The sequence below is a fragment of the Hyperoodon ampullatus genome (genome assembly GCF_949752795.1).
Source record: "Hyperoodon ampullatus genome assembly, chromosome: 10".
Classification (NCBI taxonomy): Eukaryota; Metazoa; Chordata; class Mammalia; order Artiodactyla; family Ziphiidae; genus Hyperoodon; species Hyperoodon ampullatus.
The window spans coordinates 86,230,675-86,258,364 of NC_136923.1; the positions used below are offsets into that span (position 1 = coordinate 86,230,675).

The window sequence follows — 27,690 nt, forward strand, 5'->3', positions numbered from 1 at the left end:
TTATTCTTATGTGGTCATCAGAACCAGAATAAATAAATGACTTTTGGTCATTCCAGCCCCGCCAGAGACATTTGAACCATTGCCTCAGTTTGTCCAGCTCTGTAACTGGTAGGTCATGGACTCTCATTTAGAAACATCCACTAAACCTGTTAGGCATTGAATTTTTTTCCAATATAAGCCACCCTATGTAGCTATGGTAGAAATAAAATGGTCTACTTACCACAAACTTGTCTTTGATCAGGTAACAAATTGAAATGAGTTGAGCCGACTGTAAAGTAACCTGTGCCATTGGCTGATGGCGAGTTTCCTCTCTGTTCTCAGGTGGAGCCTGGGATTGTGCTTTGGCTGCTCTGGGTTTTGCATGTAGGACAAGGTGCTTTTGTGAGGATGCTTTTTATGTGTTCAGGTTATATGGTCCAGAAATGCCCAGAGACCTTGATTTGTCCAGTTTTATTGTTATTTTTTCTGCTGGAGAACAAGGCTGAATCACACACACAATATAACCTCAGAGGTGAATATTCACAACAGTCATACAGGATGGAAAAATCCATGAGAGGAAGTTAAATTCTAGAATCCAGAAAGGAAAGGAGCAGAAGACAGTTTTCCTCATAGCTCAGTAGACACTGCAGTGGGCTCCCTCTTCTTCCCTACAGGGCGATGACCTCGGCTGACCTCAACCAGGATGGGCACGGTGACCTGGTGATGGGCGCCCCAGGCTACAGCTGCCCCAGCAACGTCCACGTGGGGCGCGTGTACCTCATCTATGGCAGCGACCTGGGCTTGCCCCTCGTCGACCTGGACCTAGACAAGGAGGCCCATGGGATCCTGGAGGGTTTCCAGGTGAGGCCCCCATCTTATATTTTCCCTTTTAGTATCAATAAGCCAGTGCCCGTGTTTCCCGGCAAACTCTTCCAGGATGAATGACCAATAGCAAGAATAATGATAGGTAACAAACAGCTGGTGGCCAGCATTTGTGTAGTACTTTTCATGTTTAAAAGCATCTTCACGTCATTAATCTCATTCTATCATTAACTTTGAGTGTTTAGTCCAGTACCTTCCAGAAACACCCATACCATGTAGTGGCTTTGAGTAGCCAATCAGAATGTGATATCTTGATAATATAAAACCTCGTTTGGTGTGTTTCTTTTAATATAAATAGTTTACCTTGTAAGAGTTTTAGATTCACAGAAAAGTTGTAAAGACAGTACAGCGAGTTCCCATGTACCCTTGACCCAGTTTCCCCTGTGTTAACATCTTACGTAATTGTGGCATACTTGTCAAAGTTAAGAGACCAACACTGGTAAATTGCTATTTAAAAAAAAATTATTTAGTTTTGGCTGCATTGGGTCTTCGTTGCTGCGCACGGGCTTTCTCTAGTTGCGGCGAGCAGGGGCTACTCTTCATTGCCGTGCACAGGCTTCTCACTGCAGTGGTTTCTCTTGTTGTGTAGCACGGGCTCTAGGCACACGGGCTTCAGTAGTTGTGGTATGCAGGCTCAGTAGTTGTGGTGCACGGGCTTAGTTGCTCCGCAGCATGTGGGATCTTCCCGGACCAGGGCTTGCACCCATTTCCTCTGCACTGGCAGGCGGATTCTTAACCACTGCGCCACCAGGGAAGCCCAACACTGGTAAACTGCTATTAACTAAACTCCAGACTGTTCAGGTTTCATTCCATTGAGTCGTTATTCACCACCAGAGGAGTCCCGCAGTGACTGTACAGATGTTCCACATGGAGGCAGCATGAATTCCTCGTGGGAGTACTAGAGACCGGGAGGGTTTACCTCCCTGATGTCTTTGGTATTAGTCCTTACATGAGCAATAAACAAAGGGGGGCTGACAGAGCCCTGCTACCAGCCACAGATGAGTATGGGGGCTTTGGTGACACTGCAAGCTCCAAATATCAAGCACCAGGGGAATTCGGGGTCAGATGCTTTCTTGCCCCAGACATACCGTTAAAATGTTCGCTGTGGAGTTAATGCTGTGAAAAAAATAAGATGGTGCACCTGAACATACTTTAAATAATGAAAAGTCCAATGGTTTATAATCTAGGTTTTTTAAAAAATAAATTCATTTATTTTTGGCTGCGTTGGGTCTTTGTTGCTGAGAGCGGGCTTTCTCTAGTTGCGATGAGCAGAGGCTACTCTTGTTGCGATGTGCGGGCTTCTCATTGCGGTGGCTTCTTGTTGCGGAGCATGGGCTGTAGGCGCATGGGCTTCAGTAGTTGTGGCACACGGGCTCAGTAGTTGTGGTGCATGGGCTTAGTTGCTCTGTGGCATATGGGATCTTCCTGGACCAGGGCTCGAACCTGTGTCCCGTGCATTGGCAGGCGGATTCTTAACCACTGCGCCACCAGGGAAGTCCATACAATCTAGTTTAAGCTCTGATGGAAGGAGCCTCTGAGTCCAAAAGGTGTTAAGTTGATGACCAGTGTAGGAGGTCACACAGTACCAGAGGGACAGCATTTTCTGGAACCTTCTGACACCACATGAGAAAGTTCTGAAATAAATCAACTCATTCTTGTTACTTCTTTCTTCACCAAGCCATTCCCCTGTCAGACTGTGGTGTAAAGTGTAATCCTTTGGTCTCCTGTAGACAAGGAATAAGAAAGGCAACTGCTTCCTGTGGATGAGAAATTATCTCAAAGACCCTTGGGGTGAGGAAGGAGGTAGCTCCATGCTCTCTTGTCCCAGTGACCTTTGATAATTTGGAAGATGGCCAGGTTAAGCATGTGCTAGGGATGGGAATCCTGTACTCATCCCTGGTCTGCAGTTAACCCTTCTGGTCCTTGTCTATTAAGTGGAAGATTAGGATAGATAAGCATTTGCCTACTTTTAGAATGCTGTGCTTTTCTTGGAATGATGGTTACCCTGCAGGAGGGCTCGATGGTAAAGCTGGTGGTGATGAAACGAACCCATCTTCAGTTGGCAGGGACCCCTACTCATTGGTCCCCATACTGCCCCAGTGTGCTTGTGTCCCGGGGCAGTCCTCTCTTGTTTATCAAGTTCCTGCCTTGTAGAAAGAGGCTGTGTTCTCAAATGCCATTGCACACAGGTATAGGGAGATTAGCCAACAAATAACAGATGTGGGTTCTGGGGCATGTGTGTTATGTGGCAAGCATCACTGGTGCAAGACTCTTGTTCATTGTTAGGTAAGCTGTGAAAGAATAGGAGAACCTCATGAGTTATTTTTAGGTCAAGGCTCATTCTAGACAGTAGGAGATGAAAGATCTAGAAAATCCACCTTGGAAGAAAATTATCCCTGAATGGAGTGAATTTTCCATCTGTAAACCACAAAAGTAGGAGTAGTAAAGGTATGTACATTAATCCATGTGAAGTGCTTAGTATCTACAGCACTGTCATCAATAGAACTTTCCGTGATGACAGAGATGCTTTAAAGCTGTGCGGTTCAGTGTGGGAGCTACTAAGTGCTTTGGCTTTTGAGCATTTGAAAGTGGCCAGTGCAACTGAAAAACTGTTTTGGTTTAATGTTAGGTAATTTAAATTTAAAAGTAATAGCCACATTTAGCTAGTGGCTACTGCACTGGACAACATGGCTCTAGAGCATCCTGAGTATTTGACAGCTACTGTTATGTGATTATTATCTTGGGTACTTTCCAAGAGGAGTCTGGGCCTTAACGTGGGGCATGATACACACCAGACCATTTTCTGAAAACCTAGAACTTTTAAGAACCGACATTCTTCTCTCTGGCACCTCATCTTCCCCTCGGGGCAGACAGATGAGCCAAAAACATCCTTAGGGCAGAGCTACCCATCTGGCGGGTCATGGGTGTGTTACAGGCGGCTGCAGTTTTGTTCCTCAGTCCTGGGGTGCTGGGTGGGGTCCCCCAGGGAGTCAGGTGTGCTCTTCTGGAGGTTGTGGCTCAGCCCAGGGGAAGTAACTGGTGCCTCTTCAGCCCTCAGGTCGGTTCGGCTCTGCCGTGGCCGTGCTGGACTTTAACAAGGACGGCGTGCCTGACCTGGCTGTGGGAGCCCCCTCAGTGGGCTCCGAGAAGCTCACGTACACAGTAAGGAGGCTGCTGGGGGTGATGGTGGCGGGAGGGGAGGAGACACTGAGCGGAGGCCCCGGAGGAAAGCAGGCAGCAGGGGTGCCGGGCAGAGCTTTTGTGGGGAGATGATCCCAGCCCCCCATTCAGGTCCTTGATGGGACTCCGGTTACCTGGCAGCTCCTGTTCCTGCCTCCCTGGCCTTAGTTGGGCTTCACGGGTGGCACTCCACCAGGTACTGTACTCTCCCTCCCAACCTCCCCGGGATGCTGAATGATAGGGAAGGTAGAAATTCCAGCTAATCCATAGCTTCCTGTCATCACAGCAGGGCGGTGACTTCCTGGGTCTTTCCTCTCATGCAAGGAACCCAGCGGGTTCCCTCTTTTCTTACCCAGAGCAGAGATCCTGGGTCCTGGCCCACAGGGCTTACCTCCCACAAGTCCTCCACACCGTAGCCGGGCACTGCGAGTGACAGTGGAGTCAAAGGCCCTTCGTTTCCCTCTCCCACTGCAGGCTCACCTCTTCCTCTCCCTCCTCACCCTGTTTCTAGTCCTGTGAACAATTTGTCATCCAGACCCATCAGGCGCCCTCACGTTAGGACTGGTGCTCACCCAGCTCCCTCTACCTGGAAAGCCCTTTCTCCCCTTTTTTCCGTAGGGGTGACATGTCACTTCTTGCAGGAAGTGTGATCTAATCCCTGGCTCAGGAGACGCTTCATTGTCCTGTGCTCGCTGCCCCTTTGTAGCTCCCCACGCTGTGGTGTCACAGTTGCCAATTGGCCAGCTTTTGGGGCAGAGAGAGGTTGGTCTTATCCATCACTGTGTACTCAGTCCTCGGTTCACTATGGAAAATAAATGCATGTAGGAGGAGTAGGGATGGAGACAGGCAAGTTATGAGAACTGAGAACTAGTTCGTAACACAATAACAGCACAGTCTGCATCCCAAGGCAAGTAAGCAGTACTGACACAACGTGTTAGTGTTCAGAGAAATAATGGGCTGGGCCGGGGGAGGGCTTCGTTGAAAAGCCAGAAACCGAGCTCGGCCTTGAAGGGGTGGGGAGTTGAGTAGGTCATTCTGCAAATACACTGAACAATTATGGATGGCAGATCCGGAGCAAGACGCTGGGGAGGCAAAGATAAAAATGACAGTTTCTGCTTTGGGGGCTCTAATAGTCTGATGGAAGTGGCCAATACACAGGACTGGACACTGACTTCTGGCAGTAACTAAGCTCCTGACCCTACCGGGCTCTGATGGTGATTTATTTCATCATCAGTCACCTTCGTCTTGCTATCATTTAAGGTTCTCGGGTCACCACCCAGTCTTACCGATCGCCCTGTGGTTTGTCCTTGCCTAGGGTGCGGTGTACATCTACTTCGGTTCCAAACAAGGAAGATTGTCTTCTTCCCCCAACGTCACCATCTCTTGCCCGGTATGTTGAGCACCTTTGACAGGTACAGAAAACCAGAACTCGCCATATCCTACTTGCCTTAAGGGCTGAGTAAGTCGTGTTTTCCTGTTCCCTCTTTAGGACACCTACTGTAACTTGGGCTGGACACTCTTGGCCGCAGATGTGAATGGAGACAGTGAACCTGACCTGGTGATTGGCTCCCCTTTTGCTCCAGGTGGAGGGAAACAGAAGGGAATTGTGGCTGTGTTTTATTCTGGCGCCAGCCACAGCGACAAAGGTAGTGCTTGCTGGGGCTGGGGGTGGAATGGGCGGAGACCTCTGCTGCTCTAGTCTGTGGTGCCTTCTCTTGCATATGGGTTTTTGTCCTATTTTCCTCATTGCATAGCATTTCACCTAAATTTTCTAACACTCTTATTCTTGCAGATGTTCTGGCAAATGATATGGATAGATTCACTGAATAAACATAGAGGGATCCAGCGTGTAGGTCCAGATCCAAAGGAGGGGGCAATAGTTATTCTTATAGTGTCTCTGTGGAATGGAAGAGTAGAAACACTCAAGCATCCCAGCGATGCTCTAACTGTCCAACAGGCCCTTTTAGCTGTGTGGCTTGTGGGATCTTAGTTCCCCGACCAGGGATTGAACTCGGGCCCTTGGCAGTGAGAGCACGGAGTCCTAACCACTGGACCGCCAGGAAACTCATAACAGGCCCTTTTTTTAAATGTACGTATGTATGTATGTATGTATGTATTTTTGCGGTACGTGGGCCTCTCACTGTTGTGGCCTCTCCCGTTGCGGAGTACAGGCTCTGGACGCGCAGGCTCAGCGGCCATGGCTCACGGGCCCAGCCGCTCTGCGGCATGTGGGATCTTCCCGGACTGGGGCACGAACCCATGTCCCCTGCATCGGCAAGCAGACTCTCAACCACTGTGCCACCAGGGAAGCCCCAGGCCCTCTTTTTAAATAGCATCCTCCACTCCACAGAAGTGAGCTCTAGAAATGCATTGCTTATATGAAGCGTGAGTTCCATTTCTGACACTGGGGCCCTGGGGACAGCATGGGGGCACGTAAGAGTTGTGGCAAAAACTCAGCCCAGTGAACCCGTTTCTCATTGTCCTACAAAAGGGGCCCACTCTTTCCATTCTGGTAGTCTTTCCACATAAAGTAAAAGGCACTGGTTGTCTTGTGTAGAAGAGCTGAATGTGGAGGCGGCCAACTGGCTGGTGAAAGGCGAGGAGGACTTTGCCTGGTTAGGATACTCCCTTCATGGTGTCAGTGTCAACAACAGGACTTTGCTGTTGGCTGGGAGCCCGACCTGGAAGAACGCCAGTAGGTGAGCACCGATGTTGGGGCCCAGGGACCAGTGAGCACGAGGGGCAGGTGCCTGTAGCCGTGGGAGCCCCCTGAGTGTGGGGTTCAGAGGAAGCAGCTAACAAATTCTTACCCTTCAAGGAAACGCTAAGGCTCTGGGGCAAGGTTGCAAATGTTCCTTTTTAGACATTTAAAAGAGAGATGGGTGTGTTAGTTTGCCAGGGCTGCCATACAAAGTACCATAGCCTGTGTGGTGTAAGCAGCACGAGTTGATGGTCTCATAGTTTTGGAGGTTAGAGATCTGAGATCAAGGTGTCAGCAGGGTTGGTTTCTTCTAGGGCGCCTCTCCTTCGCTTACAGACGACCACCTTCTCCCTATGTCTCACACAGCCTCTTTTCTGTGCACCCATCCCTGGTGTCTTTCCCTCTTCTTACAAGGACACTAGTCAGGGGTCAGGGCCCCACCCTAATGACCTCATTTTAGCATGATTACCTCTTTAAAAACCTTATCTCCAAATGCCATCACATTCTGAGGTACTGGCAGTTAGGATTTCAGCATATGAATTTTGGGGGAACACAATTCAGCCCATAACAGTAGGCATCCCTCTATTTTGTCAGTTGGGAAGTAGAATGGTGAACCTCACATCTGGAGAGCCTTGATATTGGGATTCATTCTGAAAGCACCCCACACTCGTGCCTAGGATCACAGGGACCCAGGAGCACACAGGGAGGGGGGCAGGGGTGGGGAAGATGTGGGTTGTCTTTCCTTGGACCTCAATACCTGGCCAGCATTGAATCCTGTGCCCCATCAGCTAAGACCAGTGTGCTTCATTCCAGTCTGGACCATTTGTTCCGCACTCGTGATGAGAAACAGAGCCCTGGACGGGTATCTGGCTATTTCCCACCAAATCGTCAAAGCTGGTTTACCATTTCTGGAGACAAGGTATGACAGCCCCTCCCCCTGCCAGGAAAGTGGACACCACAGAGAAAGTTTTCTTAGCTGTACTATATTGACTTACTGCTATTTCACAGGAAATGGGGAAACTGGGTACCTCCCTGTCCAGCGGCCATGTGATGATGAATGGGACCCGTACACAAGTACTGCTGGTTGGGGCCCCGACTCAAGGTAGGTCGCCCGCCATGAAACTTGCTTCCTTTTAGTCATGTGGCTCCTTGACCAAGTCATATTGGGGGAAAGTTAGGAGATATGGAGGCAGACAGACCTGCGTTTGAATATTTCCTTTTCTCACTAATAGCAAGCTGGGTCACCTTGGGGAAGTTACTTGAACTCCCTGAACGCAAAACACAACTTATAATATCTACTTCAAAGGTTTGCTGAAAATCACACGTGAAAGTAACTTGGTGTGTTTTTAAAGCTCCTATCCCATTGAGCTTGGAGACGGAACAAATTTTATAAACCGGTTCACCAGGAATAGGTCCTCTCTGAGGGTGTATGTTAATAAAACATTATTTTGTTTAATTTATGGGTGAGTTAAAAGAACGAAACAAAAATCTACTCCCTCCAAGAGTATAAAAGTAAATTATGCTTATTGTAGAAATTTGTGAAAATATAAGGAAGTATATAGAAGAAAAAAATCACCCCTTATCCAGATATTTTAAAGCTTAAACGCATACATGTTTTTTCACACCTAATATTTTATATCTTAAGCATGTTCTCATGTTAAATATTCTTCTAAAACATTACTTTTGATACCTGTATCACATTTTTTCCATATGCACATGCCAACATTTACTACCATCATCCTATTGCTAGAGGGTCTAATCTTAAGTCTTACTACATATTGTGAAATTATTTTTCAGAAAGATTTTCGTTTCATACAATATATTTGAATACGTAGAAGTGGATTGGGCAAAGGAATGGTTAAATCTTTCCTTGCATGAGTAAGGACAAAGCATTACAACAGAAAGTTGCTGACTCAGCTTTAGAAGTTTTTTTTCTCCTTTACATAATCTAGGTAGTGATTTCTAAACTCTTGCAACACACATTACTAATTTTGTCTCACCACTCTTGCTCCCAGAGTGCTGTGAATTAGAGCTTCCCCAATTTTCTTAGTTTTAGTCCCTTTACTACCTTAATAATTTTCTCCATTATCAAATATTGTATAAAATACAGAAAAGGTTAATTATATATATCATGATATATATGATATATAAATGATGCTTTTTGAGATAATTATAAATTCACATGCAGTTGTAAGAAATAATAGAGGTCATGTTACATTTGATCCAGTTTTCACCAATGATGATAATCTGCACACCATAACCAGTGTCACAACTGGGTTATCAACAGATATAATCCACCAATCTTGCTCAGATTTTCCTATTTTTACTTGTATTTTGATTGTATTTCACCTACATAATTTGAGGGGCCCAGACAAAATTAAAATTTGTTACCTGAAATTCTGGATAATTTTTAACAGGAGAGCATAAAGCCAAGCACAGGGCCTTTCTCAGTATGGGGCCCCGTGTGACTCAATAGGTTGCAGATGCTGTGTTTATGTCCTGACAGCTTAGCTCCTTTGGGGTACTGTACTACTACTCAAACCCTGGAATCAGATTAGACACCGCTATCCTCATTTCGATCCACACTGATTTTCTAGTGGTACCTGCATTTTACCATAACCACCCATTATGATAAAATCCGTTTTGCAAAGATGTGACATCATTGAAAGGAACATAGGGATCTAATGTTGAAACTATGACCCACCCCCAGCAGGTAGGTCATGTGGCATCAGACAGATGTCATTGTGTTACTAGCAAAAGTTCAAGACACCTGCAGTATCCCTGTGAGTTCGCTGAAGTGTTTCAGTGTATAGTTGGGGAATCGCAGCTCTATGGACAGATTAAATGTGAAAAATCTGATCTACTTTCAGGGCAAGTTTGAGTAGGACAGTTAGGTTTGTCCCTCTCACCCTGTCCCCTGCCTCGGCAGGATCCCTGGGTCAGACTGTGGCCACTATACACAAGTTTGAATATTCAGTGAGGATTTTAGGGTGCTGATTAAAAACTGAAGTACTTTCAGTATGAAAAAGAATACTCAATAATGATGGCAAGGTTGAAGTCAGATGGGAACTCACACACTGCTTGTGAAATGTAAATCAATGGCAAGAGCCATTCCCCAAACAATGCTATATAGGCCCCTTCTAAGAATCTGTTCTCAGAAAATACTCAGAACTATGGGGAAGGATATTTATCATAGTATTAATTATAAAAGCAAAAAGTTAAAAATGGCCTGAGCATAAAAAGAATTTTATAATCTGCAAAAACCCCCATTAAAATATGTGTATGTATATGTAAGTATATATCATTGTCCAGAAAGAAATATATGCTTTATATACGTTTTCTTCTTTATACTTTTATGGGGTGTTTCCCACACCTTTTATAATGATCATATATTTAAAAAAAACCTTGGCATTCACAAATTTGACTATCTCACAGTAATCCTGAAAGTCAATGACACAAAGTAACCTATAACTTCTATGTCCTATTTTCGTCCTTGTGATGGCAGCAGTTACCGTACTCTGGTTTATTTCAGATGTCGTGGCTAAGATGGCATTCCTGACCACGACCTTGCACCAAGGTGGAAGCACTCGGATGTATGAACTGCCACCTGACTCGCAGCCTTCTCTGCTTAGCACCTTCAGTGGAGACCGCCGCTTCTCCCGATTTGGTGGCGTTCTGCACTTGAGTGACCTGGATAACGATGGCTTAGGTAGGAAGGAACGGTGTCTCGGGCCAATAAGAGAGTCCTTTGCTTAATTGATGAGTCCCCCTAATTGGATCACCTAGGCTCTACCCTCATAATGAATCAAGACCAGAGCCGGATGTACAGGAGTAGTACTTTTTGAACATGGTGACACGAAAGCCACCCACATCAACTATTATTAATGAATGATAACAGAAAACAAAAGCCTCTGACTACATTGGAATGAAATCAGGACAGACCTAGTAAAAGATGTACTATTATTTGTGGAAGGTTGGGTCAGGATCCAGTAGTGTAGTGGAACAATGACAGCGAGTAGATACTTCCTGCTGCTGGTTTTCATTGTTTACAGATGAAATCATCATGGCAGCCCCACTGAGGATCACAGATGTAACCTCTGGACTGATGGGGGGAGAAGATGGCCGTGTCTATGTGTATAATGGCAAACAGGTCACCTTCGGTGACATGACAGGCAAATGCAAATCATGGGTAGCTCCATGTCCAGAAGAAAAGGTAACTGTTCTTGTACACAATTCCATACCATGCTGGGAAAGGATGGCTACTTGCTGATGCCTTAATAAATTATGTCCACAATAGAACTCTTATTAGTTTCTGCCTGAACTCAGGTAACCTGCCCCTTACCTGGGGTCAGGACACAATCCCTTGCTTGTGTTTGTAGGCTCAGGCTGCCTGCTTGCCGGCAGTTCTGCAGTGTTCACCCCCACAGCTGCAGTTGGATGTGGGTCATACTGGTTCTTGGTCATAGCCGGCCACTGCTTGGTTAGGAGCCCACGGCAGAAGAAAACAGGCCACGGCCATTGGAGTTTCATGAAGACTCCCAATCTTTTTATTTCATCTTTCATTGCTTTTTATTCCTTTTCTCAGGTGGGTTTCCCTAAGTTTCCTGGGTCTAAAACACTTGGCTGTTATTTTTAAACTTAAAAATTACTTTTTAAATTGCAAAAAATGAAAGTTTATTGTAAAAATATTAGAAAATACACAGTACAAAGAAAATTAAAATCTACCTAGAATTCTACTCTACAGCGATAACATCTATTAACCTTTTGATGTGTATCCTAGTTTTTTGCTATAAACTTAATTGCTACTATTGTGCATTCACTCTGTGCCTAGCACTATGCTACACATAAAAAAATCTAATCCACATCAAAGCTATTAATTTGGTATTTTATACCCATTATAAAGAAATTGAAGATTGGAGAAGGAAGTTGTTACAGGTCACGCAGCTAGGAAATAGCAGAACAGACTTGAACCGAGAGCTGATTCTAAAGTGCACTCTTAACCACTACACTGTGCATATCTTACTAATGGTGGTGACCATATTGTACATGATTTTGTATATAACTTTGTTTTCTATGCCTTCCTATAGTCTTATATAATATATCTACCAGATACCTAGTATTTTATCTGTAGATAAACCAGTTTAATCATTAAGTGATTATTATTAGTCACTTAGTCCATTTCAAATTTTTGCTGTTATAGTAAGATAAATATTCACATATAAACATTTTATACATCTATTTTTCTGAGCTAAACTATAAGTGGAATTTCTGGTGACAAAGGGCTCCTCTAAAATGAAGAAATGTGAGTGTAATTAAAATTGGTTTAAAAAAAAACCCATGAACAGTAATAATCTCCCTTTCTCATCACTATCTTTCAGGCCCAATACGTATTGATGTCTCCTGAAGTAAGTACCTTCTGAAAAAAATGAAAAACTACCAAAAAAAAAAAGCAGACCTTCCCCTTATTTCAAGTTGATAAAATAACATGGTTGTTTTTTTTATAAATTTATCTTTGGCTGTGTTGGGTCTTCGCTGCTGTGCGTGGGCTTTCTCTAGTTGTGGCGAGTGGGGGCTACTCTTCATTGCAGTGCGTGGGCTTCTCATTGCGGAGCACGGGCTCTAGGCACGCAGGCTTCAGTAGTTATGGTGCACGGGCTGAGTTGCTCCGCAGCATGTGGGATCCTCCAGGGCCAGGGCTCGAACTTGTGTCCCCTGCATTGGCAGGCAGATTCTTAACCACTGTGCCACCAGAGAAGCCCCATGGTGCATTTTCAAAGGCTATTAACAGACTGTGTTTTCCAGGCAGGCTCAAGGTTTGGGAGCTCTATGATCACTGTGAGGTCAAAGAAAAAGGTGAGTACCAAGACTGTACCACTTTGATATCTGCATGTTCTAAAGCTGGGATTTGGGGATGATCTAATTTTGTATGTATTTTAGATTTTTTTATTTGAAAAATAGAGGGACACACACAAAAAAACACTCACACATAATCCCATCATTTTTTGGTGAAGAGTTTCCCTCACTACCCCTCCAACTTCATCCTCTACAGCAGGGGTTAGCAAATTACAGCCTGTGGGTCAACTCTCGCTGGCTGCCCATTTTTGTATAGCCCATGAACTAAAAATGGTTGACATGTTTGCAATGATCAAAAAATATATTTTGTGACACATGAAATTTATTTGAAGTTCAACATGCAGTGTCTCAAGTTTTAGTGGAATATAGCCATGGTCATTCCTTTCTTTACAGCTGCTACTATACCATTGAGCAGTTGCCTCAGGCTGACATCCCACAAAGCCTAACGTATTATCCTGGCCCCTTCACTGGAAAAGTATGCCGACCCTTGCCCTTACTGGCTAAGCACTGTTAATATTTTGGTTCTTTTTCTATAAGACTGTTTTTGTATGACTTTAGAAACATACACATGCAACTGTCTTTTAATGCCTCCTTCCAGACAAGTACATATAGAACTATCTATCTGATTCTTTTCAATGACTGCATAGTAATTGTCTGGATGCACCATATTTTATTTCTTTGGTTTACTTTCTCAGACAGTTATTTCTTGTAGTTATTTCCATTTTTTTTTCCTATTACAGACAATGCTCTAGTGAGCATTCTTGTATCTGTATCTTTATAATTGTGCAAATTTCTCTGCTGGTAAGATCCCTAGAAGACTGCTAGGTCAAGGGGTATGCACATTTTATATTTTTAATAGATACAACAGATTAAATGGGTTTTATCTTAAAATATACAGCGAAACCACTGATTCCACTCATTTATTTTAGGATATGACATTGTATGGAATTATGCTAGGCTATGAGAGAGAGAAAGTTAAGATTTATACACATGGGAAGTTAAATAAAATGCAAATCAGTATAGGATTAAATGGTAAAGAGTAAGTGAACTATGGGATGAAAGGCTAGGGAAGCCTTCAAAGATTTTCGAGTATAGAACCAGGTAGGTGTTGTGGCCCTTGCTTGTGAGAATTGTGGTGAAACTGCCCTCTACAGGCCAACAGTTCAAGTAGCCCTTGCTGTAACTCATTTATAGGCAAGCTCGAAAGCAAATACTCAACCATTATTTATACCAACTGAAGGGGGTGGTATAGATCATCTAAAAGTATATTTGATTCCTTTCTGTATAACAATGCAAATTCATCTTCCTAATTACATTTCACAAGTCAATAGTAAAATTACTCCACTTTCCCAACACATACCTGAGACTGGGGGCTCCTAAAGCACTCTGAGTGTAAAGATAAATCAAAGGTTACATTTAAAAAATGGACACAATCTGAGGATGATCAGAGTGGGTGGCCTTTTACTTGAGTAAAAGTTATGACTTTGAAGACTCCTTTCTCTATGTGAGCATTAAGTATTGAACTAGTAACCAACTAGAACCAGGAGGACTCGGCACTTACCTGAGTGGTACTGCCACTGTGTTTCTGAAACCTCCTGTGGGGCTGCCTTCAGTCAGCCCTAGGGCCCTGGCAGAGCAGTGTTACATTGGGTACCAGAGAGGCAGACAAACCTGAGACCTGGTCCCTGCCCCCAGGTTCTTAGAGTCTAAGTGGAAAAATGAAACACCTATAAGACCAGCAGGTCCATTTAGGATGACCAAAAGCAGTCAGATCAATGGAAGTCTATGCTGGTGGAGTCAGGGAAGGCCTTGCAGGGCCCCTTGGGCCTGAGTGGATCTGGAAATAGGAGTAGGCTGACTGGGCAGAGAGGGCAAGAAGCAGGGGAAGACTTGATTTTAGGCATGAAGATGGTTTAACCAGGAAATGGAGAGGAAACGTAGATCACAGCCAAACTACAGGCAAATCCAGTAAATGAGTAATTCCATCAATAAGAGTTGAGATTTTCCCTCTTATCTGACACTAGTGTATTTAAAAAGATACAAGCAAAGGGTTAAGCACAGTATTTAACATATGGTAAAGGCTCAATATGTTAGCCTTTATTTCTGGATACCATTGGTAGTTTTCAAAATTAAGTCAATGAGAAGGATCACAGAAGGGCTGGTCATTTTATGGTCACACCCTGCTCTACCACAACCCTACCAGCCAGTTTGATCACCTACACCTCATTTATCAGCCATGGTCCAGAAAAACTCCTGGTAGTTTCCAAAACTAAAATCCACCTCAAAAAATGTTTAAAAACTTGTACAAGCTTAGACCATTTTGAAAGATAGTTCCTAAAATATTTTTGGCAGCAGGGGCAGAGAAGGTGGTGTGAACACACTGACAAAGGCCAGCCTGTTTGTGGAAGTCTCATTACTCCAGACATGCCGTCTACACTGCACCATAGCTCGGATGCTGAATAAACACGCATGGATGCACTTTTCCTTTATGTACCAGAGAAGGGACTAGAGAGAACGTCCTCAGCTGTGGTTTTCTGAACCTACAGATCTGCCAAAGGGGTACTTAAGCTCAAACCCTGGGGTCTGGCCAATGTCTTACTCATCTTTATATTTCCAGAGCATAAACATGATGCCTGGACTACAGCAGGAACTTAATAGATGTTATGAACAGAAAATGAATTCTGTTTTGTGTCCCCTACAGAACCAAGTTGTCATTGCTGCTGGAAAGAGTTCTCTGGGAGCCCGACTCTCTGGGGCACTTCACATCTATAGCCTCGGCCAAGATTAAAGGTTTCACTCCATTCTCCTAACCTGCCCCTCCCTCTCTCATGCCAAGTCATCTCCAGGGTGAGCATTCTGGTGGACAGAGTGGTGCATCCAGTGGAGCCTTGTAGATCCTACCACAGGTGGGGCTCCTGGGGGTGGAGACATACACACTAACAGCCAAACTATCTGGAAATAGGATACAGTAAATGCGGACAACATAAGAAGCATGTGAAACAGCAAAGACTCTGGTTAGTCATGTCCCCTTCCAAAGTTTGTTTCCTTTGTACCTAAACTTCTTCCTAACTTGTTTCCTGTGCTCAGACCTGCCGTACAACCTATTTCCTCTTCCACATGAGTACCTGTGTCTTTCTGATGACTGGAAAGGCCCCTCTCTGGTTATCTCTTAGGAAAACCTCTGTAACACAATTCTTCCTAAAAATGTCCTTTTAAAGTTGGTGATCCATTCCAATCAAACTGAAAGGAGGAGAAACAGTGAGGAGAAAAGTAAGGGGTGAGGCATAACCTCACAACTCCAAAATCATGCTGCAAATGATGTGGTCCTTTCTTATGAGGATGATTGTATTTTCAATGTTTCATATAGTGAAAGACAAATATAAAAAGGAAAACATCATCTTACTGCGCCCTCAGATGCTTTCGGAGAAATGACTGTTCTAACAGCAGATGAACCTAGTGAACAGGCCTGAAGTCATCCCACGAAGCCTTGGGTGCATTAGGCTGCCACAAGCTGTGCCAACAGAACTAGAGCAGAAAGAAGAGAGATCTGTCCTGAGCCGGAGGCTGCTGCAAGGGACCAAGAGGAGTGAAGCAGGCCTTGGCCGCCCTTGTTTCTGGGCTGGTTTTAGCAGAGTAGATCTCATCTGCCAGTCCTGAAGGGTGGCATATTTAAGGGAAAGGAAACGTACCATAGGATTTCAGCTTCACTAAAAATCTGCAGGCATTTTTATCCATAAACAGTAACTAGTTGATTATCAGTCAGGGTAGAACCTCTTTCTTCTGACACTAGTGAAATGATACTAAAAAGCAGGAGAAAATAAAAAATGACCAGAGCCCTTCTCTTAGCTTCTCTAGAGACAGTACAGAGACTGGTCAAAGGAGACAGGAATTCAGCTGAAGAGTAAGCTAAATCAGAAATCAAGGAAAAGCTAGTAGAATTACAACTGTGGTGAGTATGTATATAGGAAAACAGCATAAACAGGCACATACCTAGATAGGACCTCTGGATCACTCCTGGGACTGTCATCTTTCTTAAAGAGGTATACTAGCTGCATGGTTCCCCTATGGCACAGCAAAAAGCACACAGAAACACCGTGTGGTTTTTGGTTAACAATTATTGGCAGCTCAACCTATTTGAAGAATTATTTTTAATTAAAAGGAAGTTTATTTTTAGGGGACCAGAAATTAGTTGTAATTATGAGCTTTTATGAATTGAGAAGTCTGAGTGTAGAACAAGCTAATGACACTGCATTTTAGTAAAGGCATGTTTTCACTATTGGATTAGAAGGATGCATACCTTCATATTGCCATTATTACAGAAAGTGTTATGCTTTACTAAATGATAGGGCCTATGTTTAAACATGATTATTCTTTACCTGAGGATTTTTATTTTCTCAATGCCTGAACATACCACATAGCAAGCAGCAGTAGGAGAAGGTTAAAATTTACAGTGTTCGAAGCAGGTTTTCATATAGGATATTAAACCATACTAACCCCATATTCAAAATTATATAAATTGTACTTCTGTGTATATGGCAAGTATGTGAAAACCCAGCATACAGGAAAAAAGTCTAATGCCTGACAGTCTAATGTATTATCCTAATAGGTGGATTAAATTTTCACTCTACTAAGTATTAACTGTAGTTCTAAACATTGATTCTGAAATACTTAACAAAAATACCTTAGGGATTTAATCTCTCCTGAACACAAATCTGAACTTATACAATTTAACTCAAAATTACCTTTATTTTAAGATATCAGAACACATTTACGTATTTGCAATTTTTATCTATTACCTGTATATGCCAAAACTTTCATCAAGGCTTCAAGACTGGAATTGCTCTATGCCTTTGTATCACAGACCTACAGAGATTTGAAGTGAGTTTGGGAATTAACTCAGGTCTCTGAATTCCCTATTCCATGCTCCATCTGCATAGCTATTACTAAGGTAATGACAAAAAATCCTGAATTTAAAGTGAGTTTAATATTGCAATTCCAAAACATAAAGCTTGTACAACTCTTGGAATAACTCACCAAAATAAACGGCTTTTTAATATGACTATTTAGTGGTTATCAGTCTTTATCAAGGATGAAGCAAGTGTTAACAGCATCTTAATGACGTCTATTCTTGCCACATTTTCTTAAAGGCCTTACAAAGGCAATCTGTTAAGAATATCATTCCTTGTACTTATACATGTTAAACAGAATACGACAGCCTGCTTACTCATAACAATGTTTGGTATTCTTTCACCTTACTTACAAATAGTTTATGTACTCGTCTCTTTAAATTCAAAATTTAAAAGTGCTGAACATTTTTTTTTGGCATAAGCTGTTATTATTTGAAGCCTCTTTAATATAAGAAGCATCCTGCTACCTATCACCAAAGCAGAGCTAGCTGACATCTGGAAATCATACTTGATTTAACCACCTTCAAGAAATTAATAAACCATTAGTACCTTCCCTTTATCAGACTTATGAGGTAGTTGCATTTATTTTCCCGTTTATTGATGAGACATGACTCATCAAAACTTTTTATGTGAGCCCACAAACTAAGCAACATCAGAAAGAAGAAAAGATCAAAATTCTATCCTATGCCTGATCTTAACCAAATCAAATTTGGCCCTCTGGACTTTCAATGCTTCATATGTCACAGTTAAATGATATTTATTACCTTATTTTACAATGATGACCTAAGATCAAAAATAGCAGCAGAGTGCTCTGAGGCATACCAAAGAAGAGTGCCCTGTGAAATCTAAATATTGTCAAAGATACTTCATCTTGGAAATCATCAAACAGATGTATGATGCTATTCACATTCCAACAACCACACCATAAAGTGTGCTCCAAGACAAGCCCAGCCTGTTTCATGCTATTCTAATGTCCTCTCATAACCAGACATGGGAACAAGGAAAACTTAATACTTGTAACTTTGTTTTCTTTCAAATCAGCTACTAGAAGAGCATTTTTATTCCTAGCACTAAACCACCTGGTAAATGGACCCCTAAACTCCCTCATATGACATATTAGGGTATCAGGTATCCTCCAACATCATCAGGGTATGCATATTTATTTTATTACTAAATTTCTAGTGCAAGAGCTGCTCTGAACACTCTAGAATCTTCTATGCATCTTTTGGAGGCAAATATAACTGTCATGTTCTATTGCATAACTGTACTTAACCTCCAGAAAATAAGTTGGGTTGGCCAAAAAGTTCATCCAGGTTTATAAACCCAACATTAAAAGAGGCAGAAGATGTTAAGTAGGATAGGAGCTTTTTTTTTTTTTTTTTTTTTTTGCAGTACGCAGGCCTCTCACCATTGTGGCCTCTCCCGTTGCGGAGCACAGGCTCCGGATGCGCAGGCTCAGCAGCCATGGCTCACGGGCCCAGCTGCTCCGCAGCATGTAGGATCTTCCTGGACCGGGGCACGAACCCGTGTCCCCTGCATCGGCAGGCAGACTCTCAACCACTGCGCCACCAGGGAAGCCCCAGGATAGGAGCTTTGAGACATACAAATATCAGTCATTTGCTTTAAATCCAAATCCGATTGTGAAAACAAAAAGGTATCACAATTTTAAAGTTTATCTACCCTCTTGTTTTAGGAAGCCCCTCTGTCAACCTCTGAGGTGTAGGCAAATAGATTAACTAGGCTACATATATTTTCCTTTTTGGGGTGACATGTCTATCTGTTCTAAAAACCAGGGAATGACCAAAACAGCTATAAAGCAGTAATAGAATGGAAATTCTTTCAGCTCAATTTCCAAAAGCTTTAATTATAGTCAAGCAAAGAAAAACAGTTTCATTGGTTGAGGAAGTAAAATTCTGATTAACTGGAATCTATATAAAGCTGACATTAAACTCATTTCTTTTTTTTTATTCCTTATATAAAAAGGGGGCAAATACAAGAAAATAAGGTTATGTCAAAGACTGGTTTAAAGCACAAACTCCCAGAGTTTGTTTTAAGGTTAATATATATTCTGCTAGCTTTTCAGTCACCTGAGAGTGACAAATTCACAAGAATGTGATTCCTTGTACTAAGAACTATGGCTACCTGTTCTCATAACTGAGGGCTTGTCAAGTTTCCAGGCTTCACTTGGCATGAGGTTGCACTTTTGTTGACATGTATAAATTAAATAAAATTGATACCACAATCTATTCTTGTGTTAAGTTAATCTCTCCATGTCTTACATGTCTATAAAAACAGCTTCTTAAGTTTGTAGGAAATAGAACTTTGGCCTTTTACAAAGCAAGCGCTTTGTTTCTTTACTCAGAATCCTGAAAATGCAATTAAGTTCTAGTACCGTGACTGCCATAATATTTTTAACAGCAGACACTGTAATTTAAATGTCAGTGATTTCCCCCCCAAGTCTCTGACTCTTATAAAAGAAAATAGAAGAATATCAGAATTTTCCTGTGACTACCATAAAAAAATAATGCAGTTTCCACCGGGTTGTGCCTAACGGTTTGTTAGGACACTCCTGCTTGATTCAAGTCCATCCGGCCTGAAGCTGTGTTTCACTTCCGTCCTTCTGTCTGCCTGCAGTGTCTTTTTTGGTAAAGAGGCCATCTAAATGAAGCAGAAAAATTCGTAATTTTAGTTGTGTCCGTTAAAAGGAAAGCCATCAGTAAAACAATACGTTAACCACTAAACGAGGAAAGGACTGCAAGCCATGTATCAGTGTCTTGAGTACTTGCTCCAGGGGTATAAACTATAAGTAGAAACGTAAGAAAAGAGGTAACCTGTGTATCTTTTCCTATACACGATACATGTTTTCTACATTTCAATTTTGGTTATGACAAAAGCTGCACCAGAATGTTACTAACATCTGTCTAAATGTACAATGCTTGTCAGTGTCCCACACAGAATAAATTTCTAACTTATTTACTGTGCCAGGCCCTGTGCTCATAAGTGCATTACACACATTATCTAATTCTCCCTTTAATTACATGAAGCAGGTGGCAGATGCGGAAACTGAGCGAGGCTTAGAGAAATTAAGTAACCTGCTCAGGGTCACAAAGCCCGTGACAGCTTAAGCCCAGGCCACAGGACTTCAGAGCCCAGGACTGTAGCCCCTCTGCAGTACTGCTGTGAACCAGACCCTTCATACCAGAGGAGGCAAAGGAGCTTCTAGCTGTCGTCCAAGGAATGACAGCAAGCGCCTCCAGATGAGGCCACTTCCCATAAACATAATTCCTGTGATCAGCCAAAACACTCTATGGTCCTGAAAGAGAACACACAGTTCATTTCCATCACAAAAGCTTAGTTTCCTTAGTGATAAAATTTCCTGAACTTATCATTGCCCCACAGTTTAAAAGAAACCTGTTACTTGTACTGCTCTTTCCTATAGGAACTAAGAACAAACAGCACCCAGAGACCAAGCGTCAGAAAATAAATCAGAAGGAAAACATGATTTAAGAGTATTTTACGATCATCAATGAACCCACATTAACTGCTTTTACTTTGTGTTTCCTTCCGGTCTGTTTACATTCACACAAATTTTAATAGTTATAATAGTTACAATTACATAGGACATACAACTTAATTTAAATTTTTTGCTTATAGCCACATTTGCCAAACTGTGAGCTGAGGTGTCCTGGCAAGACAGCACCACAGAATACTTTAAATTCTCGAGGAAATCACAGTGCCATCTGTGGAATACCATGAGAACTGCTACTCTTAAATTGTTTTGACCTACCTTCTTCATAAAAGAAACTGTAAGGTAACATGACAGAAACTCTAGCATAATGAAAGAAACTTTTGGTCTAGGGATGCTGCAAAAGAATTACTAAGACACTAAAAGCATCATGAACCAAGAAAGTGTGGGAACCTCTGACTTACAGTGAATATTTTCCCTCACTGTCATTTTCTTTTCTTTTCTTTTTTTGTGGCCACGCTGCGTGGCTTGCAGGATCTTAGTTCCCTGACCAGGGATCAAACCCAGGCCCCCAGAGTCCTAACCACTGGACTGCCAGGGAATTCCCCTCACTGTCATTTTCAGAATTGTATTATTTTTTGCAGTGTGATGCTTTTGAGTGCATGTGTGAATGTAGAGAATCACAGAATTTATATTAATCTCCCACATGGAAGGAGTCTCAGCTACAGAAATGCCATTCATTATTATCAACAACGGCTTGGTCTCCAGTGACTGGGAGCTCAATTTCCTCCAAAATGATCAGTAACCACTGATGGAAATTCAAGCCACATACGAAAAAGAAATCTGCCTCCTTTTAAACATGAAATTCGATGTTAGACATAATTTATCAAGAAGACAAGTGCTAATGTGAGTTAACTGTTTGGATGAACACATTTCCAGTTATCCTAAACGAAGGCCCTAATTTATTAAGTAAAAATTATGTTTAAATGAGATTTAGCATACCCAGATTACCGTCGTTTTTTTGCTATAGACTGGTTCTGTAACGCCTTATAAATCAAAAGTCTGGGAATGCTAAAATGTGATAAACTTGAGAGGTAAGCAAGTCCAAAATTCTATGTGTCATTAAAATACACACACAGCACAGTGTGAGACCTTAATCTCTAGGAGATTAAGGGAAGGGACAAGTGTCTAAGAGTTGGATTTTTAATGCCCCCTCTGCTCTGGGCGTGCCCTGCAGTATTGTAGGTTTAAGTACCTGCCTTTCAAACTCTTCATCTCTGCCACTGTTCAGTCTATCTACTCCTTAAAAATAAGATGCCTAGAACATCTTGATGTGCCAGAGGCTAAAAAAGCACTAAAACTGATGGGGACATGTCAAAAGTACTCAGAAGTTAGCATGAAAGGAACAATTTGAACACCAAGATAAATAATGACAGTAGTGACAGATTATAACTCATTGACTAAAGTAAGACCCCATGAGTCCATACTGGTACAAATGAATAAATAACTGGGAGAGAAGGAAGGCTCTACGTTACAAAGAATAAAAGGAGGAGGAGTGATGGAATTAGAAATCACCATGTGATAATCATCACTGCAGTACTTGATTCAGACATGAATCCATTTTGGATCAATTAGTGGATGCTAAAACTAGAGGGTGCAAATTATTAGAGAACTGCAAATCAAAACCACAATGAGGTACCACCTCACAGAGGTCAGAATGGCCATCATGAAAAAGTCTACAAATAACAAATGCTAGAAATGGTGTGGAGAAAAGGGAACCCTCCCCTACACTGTTGGTGAGAAATGTAAGTTGGTGCAGCCGCTATGAAAAACAGTACAGAGGTTCCTCAGAAAACTAAAAATAGAATTATCATATGATCCAGCTATCCCACTCCTGGGCATATATCCAGACAAAACTATAATTCAAAAAGATACAAGCACCCCTGTGTTCACAGCAGCACTATTCACAACAGCCAAGACATGAAACAAACTAAATGTCCATCGAGAGAGGAATGGATAAAGAAGATGTGGTATGTGTACAAAATAGAGTATTACTCAGCCATCAGAAAGAATGACATAATGCCATTTGCAGCAACATGGATGAAACTAGAGATTATCATACAAAGTGAGTCAGAGAGATAAAGACAAATACCATATGATATCACTTATATGTGGAATCTGAAGTATGGCACAAATGAACCTATCTAAAAAACAGAAACAGACTCACGGACAGACTTGTGGTTGCCAAGGGGAGGGGGTTGGGGGAGGGATGGAGTGGGAGGTTGAGGTGAGCAGATGTCAGCTATTATATAGAGAATGGATAAACAACAAGGTCCTACTGTATAACACAGGGAACTATATTCAATATCTTATGATAAACCATAATGGAAAAGAATATTAAAAAATGTTTATATATGTATAACTGAATCACTTTGCTGTACAGCAGAAACTAACACAACATTGTAAATCAACTATACTTGAATTAAAAAAAAAAAAACAAGAGGGTATAAATTTGATGAATAGCAGAATTCTTACAAGATACTTAATTCCACAGAGAAAAAGAGTAACTTCACAGGACAGAAAGTGGGCAGATACCACCTTAACCAAATGCTCATAGTTAGTATCACCAGTAATGAGACAAACCGACATCAAGGGTCTCCTGATGGGATTCAATGTGAGGAACACACTGACACAATGTGTAACCAGAATCTAATAATGAAGAAAGAGTATCAAGGGCCAAACAACTGACCTACATTCTTTGTGAACGTCAAGGTCATGAAAGACAAAGATCGAAAAACAGGCCTAGATTAAAGAAGCCTAAGGAGACATGACAACTATATAACAACACATGATCCAAGATTTTCAATGAGGCAAAGGGCTCTACTGAGCTGAGTGGTGAAACCTGACCAGGGTCCACAGATTAGAAAATAGTAGTGTTTCAATGTTAATTTTCTGGAGCTGTGGTTATGTAAGAGAATACATGTTTTTAGGAAATATATACTGAAATATCTAGATGTAAAGAAGCATCATTTTTTGTTTACTCTCAAATGATTTAGAAAAAAAGTATGTATATATTGACAGAATGATAGAGTAAATATGATAAAATGTTGCTGTTTGAAGAATCTGGGTAAAGGCTGTATGGTAATATCTGACTATTCTTGAGACAGTCTGGTATTATTTTAAAAAAGAAAAATGCTTTTCCTATCTTGGATTCACCATTGTAAATATTAACTCCAACTATACAAGAACAGGGAAACCTCTGATATTCATAGATTTAATGAACATCTTTCAACTCTTCTCCAGGAAACCTGGAGATGTCATTTGTGACTCTGGTGAGACACTGATCTGAATCTTGCTCTGGGGGCAAGCCTAGCTCACTACTTTCTACTCAGATCTCATTACAACCAGAATTATTGCATATGCTGAAACTATCAGAAAGGAATTTCTAAAAATTCTTTATTTTTTTAAAATAGGCATTTAGAGAAAAATATTAGAGTGAGCATAAGATAGACTTAGCTTGTAAAGTGAGTATATGTACATAAAAATAGTTCTTAACAAAAGTAATTTGGGAGAATGACAGGAAAGAGTTCTGCAGTCACAAATTGGGGAATTTGCAAAGGTCTTTGGAAGTACCTTCTGCGAATGTCCAGGGTTGGTCTATGTTGCACAAGATATTTTGGCGACTACTGGAGTTTTTACTATATTTGGGCTCAAAAGCCTCCAAGAGATTCCTATCACACTTAGAACAAGCCCAAACTCTTAGCATGCGCCACAAAATCAACATGCCTGCGCGGCGCCGGGCTAGGGCAGGCGCTGACGGGGCCGGGTAACCGGCCTTCTCCGGCGGCGGCTCGGCCCTCGGCCTCGGCTCGGCCCTCCTTCCAGAGCCTCCCGGGCCGTAGCCAACTGGCTGGCCGCGCCGGCCCTGGCGCCACCGAGGCGGGAGAAATGGGAGTCCCTCCGCGGCGTTCCCGGAGCGGCTGCCTTTGCCGGGGAAGCGGAGCTGTCTTTGAGAAAACAGGAAGCCCGCGGTGACCCCTAGCGACCCGGTTTGTTTTCGGTCCGTTTCCAAACGCTGGGGAATCGAAACTCGGCGGCCCTTGGGGCGGCCCCACGGAGCCTGTGTTCGGGCTGTCATGGATGCACTGGTAGAAGATGATATCTGCATTCTGAATCATGAAAAAGCCCATAGGAGAGATACAGTGACTCCAGTCTCAATATATTCAGGAGATGAATCCGTTGCTTCACATTTTGCCCTTGTCACTGCATATGAAGACATCAAAAAACGACTTAAGGATTCAGAGAAAGAGAACTCTTTCTTAAAAAAAAGAATAAGAGTTTTGGAAGAAAAGCTTATAGGAGGTCGAAAGGATGGAGAAACAAGTTCTGTGGGACGAGAACAAGTAAATAAGGCCTACCATGCATATCGAGAGGTTTGCACTGACAGAGATAATTTGAAGAGCAAATTGGATAAAATGAATAAAGACAACTCTGAATCTTTGAAAGTATTGAATGAACAGCTACAATCTAAAGAAGTAGAACTCCTCCAGCTGAGGACAGAGGTGGAAACTCAGCAGGTGATAAGAAATTTAAATCCACCTTCATCCAACTGGGAGGTGGAAAAGTTGAGCTGTGACCTGAAGATCCATGGTTTGGAACAAGAACTGGAACTGATGAGGAAAGAATGTAGAGATCTCAAAATAGAGCTACAAAAAGCCAGACAAACGTATCCATCTCAGGAAGACAATCTGAAGAGCAGAGATCTCCAAAGACTAAGCATTTCAAGTGATAATATGCAAAGTGCATACTGGGGACTGAAGAGAGAAATGTCTAATTTACATCTGGTGACTCAAGTACAAGCTGAACTGCTAAGAAAGATGAAAACCCCAACTGCAATCAAGAAAGCTTGCGCCCCAGCAGGATGCATGGAAGACCTTGGGAAACAGCACAAAACTGCACTTGACGAATTTTACTGCAACGTACAAAAGACAAGGCCCCTCTTCTCACCAAACGGCAAAACTCTTTGTCATACCATGTCTTCCCCTTTACCAGGAGATGCAAAGGTTTTATCAGAGAAAGCAGCTCTCCAGTCATGGACAGATCATGAGCGATCCATTCCTCACGATGGCACAAACTTTCAGGAACACAATTCTTATGGCAGAAATTCTCTGGAAGATAATTCTTGGGTATTCCCAAGCCCTCCTAAATCAAGTGAGACAACATTTGGGGAAACTAAAAATAAACCTTTGCCTTTACCCAACCTGCCACCACTGCATTACTTGGATCAACATAATCAAAACTGCCATTATAAAAATTAATTATGAAGAGATTTATGATGTTCTCACGAGGTTGCTGTATCTCCCTCAGTGATTTTCTTGGGAAATCATTAACAAACTGAAAGCAGATTTTGATTAAACTTTTGCAGAGTTCTTCAGTATTTACATTTGCACATAATGTACCATATTATGTAGTTGACTTTTCAGTATGAAAGAACACCCTCCAGCTCCATATTCTGGCTAAGAATCAGATATGTGTTACTAATTAATAAACCTAAGGTGTTTCACAATGAAAAAAAAAAATCAACATGCCCTCCCTCTGCCCTTCTGACGTTCTCCCTGCCTTTCTCCACTTGACGCACCTCCCCTACCACTCTGGCCTTCTTGCTGTTCCTTCAACAAGCTCAGTGCATCCCTGCCTCAGTCTCACACGCATGGTTCCCTCTGCTTAGATCAGCTTCCCCCCAGGCCTTCCCACTTTCTCTTTTCATTCAGGTCTCTGCTCTAGGGTCACCTCCTCAGAAAGACCTTCCTCGACCACCCTATCTCCTGGATGCCCCTCGTCTCACCTCCTGCCAACAGTCTCTAGCCCTTTACCTGGCTTTATTTTTCTTTATGGAACTTATCACCTAATATACCATGGATCTGTTTATTCTCTTCTACCTCACTGTAATGGAATCTCCACAAGGGCAGGGACTCACCGCTATATCCCCATGGCGAAAAGCAGTGTTTAGTGTGCAACAGGCACCAAAAACTGTATCTGTAAGATGAATGAATGGAGTATGTTGCATTTATTTTTCTTTCACATCTTATAAGGAGCATTAAAATGACTAATGCTGACTTTGCTTCAGGGAGCTATGATCTTTTGCAGACTTTAAACAGCAACTGCAAATTTGAGGAACACGGCAAATGGGAAGTGTGGGGTTAAGGCACATATAACCAGGGGAGTAAATTTACTCGGCTGGGTTGGGGGTGCAGTCAGGGAAGAGTCTCCTCGGAAGTAACACGTAAGTTGAGGCCTGAGAGAGAAACAGATGTTAACTAGGCAAAAACAGGTGGATGCCGAGGAGAGACGTGTGGAGGCCCCGTGAGTAAGAATAGTGATGAAGCAAACGACAGTGATGGCAAGGTGTCTGGAGCCAAGATGGGGATGTGGGCGCAGCAGACCGGGAAGAGCCCTACAGGCCAAGGAATCTGGACTTTTATCTTAATGACAATCAAACCCCCCTGAATAATTTTACACAGAAGAGTGACTATCAGATTTGCTTCTTTTAAAGACCACTTTATAAAAGTGAATAGTGGTACTGATGAGATGACGTGGGTTGGACTTCGGCAACAGCCAGAGACAGAGAATAGATCTGTTAACTAGGACACAGAATCCAGTGCCAGAGTGTGCCTGCCAAATGCACATGCAGATTCATTTCTAGAAATCTCACAGTAAGACAT

The 27,690-nt window shown here is 42.4% G+C and overlaps 3 protein-coding genes across 6 annotated transcripts in view; 2 read left to right on the forward strand and 1 right to left on the reverse strand.

Moving 5' to 3' along the window:
• The window catches only part of GPLD1 (glycosylphosphatidylinositol specific phospholipase D1), a gene marked incomplete at both ends in the record, with an annotated part of 63,784 nt that extends 48,401 nt beyond the window's left edge, over window positions 1-15,383 (forward strand). For both annotated transcript variants that reach the window (XM_079712431.1, XM_079712432.1), the window contains 12 exons: window positions 654-840; window positions 3,913-4,023; window positions 5,357-5,431; window positions 5,531-5,687; window positions 6,599-6,740; window positions 7,556-7,661; window positions 7,751-7,844; window positions 10,275-10,451; window positions 10,795-10,955; window positions 12,121-12,147; window positions 12,545-12,595; window positions 15,297-15,383. In XM_079712431.1, the coding sequence (XP_079568557.1) occupies window positions 654-840; window positions 3,913-4,023; window positions 5,357-5,431; window positions 5,531-5,687; window positions 6,599-6,740; window positions 7,556-7,661; window positions 7,751-7,844; window positions 10,275-10,451; window positions 10,795-10,955; window positions 12,121-12,147; window positions 12,545-12,595; window positions 15,297-15,383 (1,375 nt within the window). The remainder of the gene's footprint in view (window positions 1-653; window positions 841-3,912; window positions 4,024-5,356; window positions 5,432-5,530; window positions 5,688-6,598; window positions 6,741-7,555; window positions 7,662-7,750; window positions 7,845-10,274; window positions 10,452-10,794; window positions 10,956-12,120; window positions 12,148-12,544; window positions 12,596-15,296) is intronic.
• Window positions 15,384-19,070: 3,687 nt separating this feature from the next.
• The window catches only part of MRS2 (magnesium transporter MRS2), a gene marked incomplete at its 5' end in the record, with an annotated part of 56,663 nt that continues 48,043 nt past the window's right edge, over window positions 19,071-27,690 (reverse strand). For 2 of the 3 annotated variants that reach the window (XM_079713031.1, XM_079713029.1), the window contains 2 exons: window positions 19,975-20,160; window positions 20,702-20,815. In XM_079713031.1, coding sequence (XP_079569157.1) covers window positions 20,050-20,160; window positions 20,702-20,815 — 225 coding nt within the window. In that variant the 3' untranslated portion in view covers window positions 19,975-20,049. Of the gene's footprint in view, window positions 19,094-19,974; window positions 20,161-20,701; window positions 20,816-27,690 lie in introns of those variants that run through there. The other variant, XM_079713030.1, reaches the window with a different exon arrangement.
• On the forward strand, window positions 25,105-26,286 carry LOC307059706 (5-azacytidine-induced protein 2-like; the record flags this gene model as incomplete). The annotated part of the gene is given in 3 exon segments (XM_079713876.1): window positions 25,105-25,910; window positions 25,912-25,966; window positions 25,969-26,286. Coding segments are annotated over 3 exon segments (1,179 nt in total).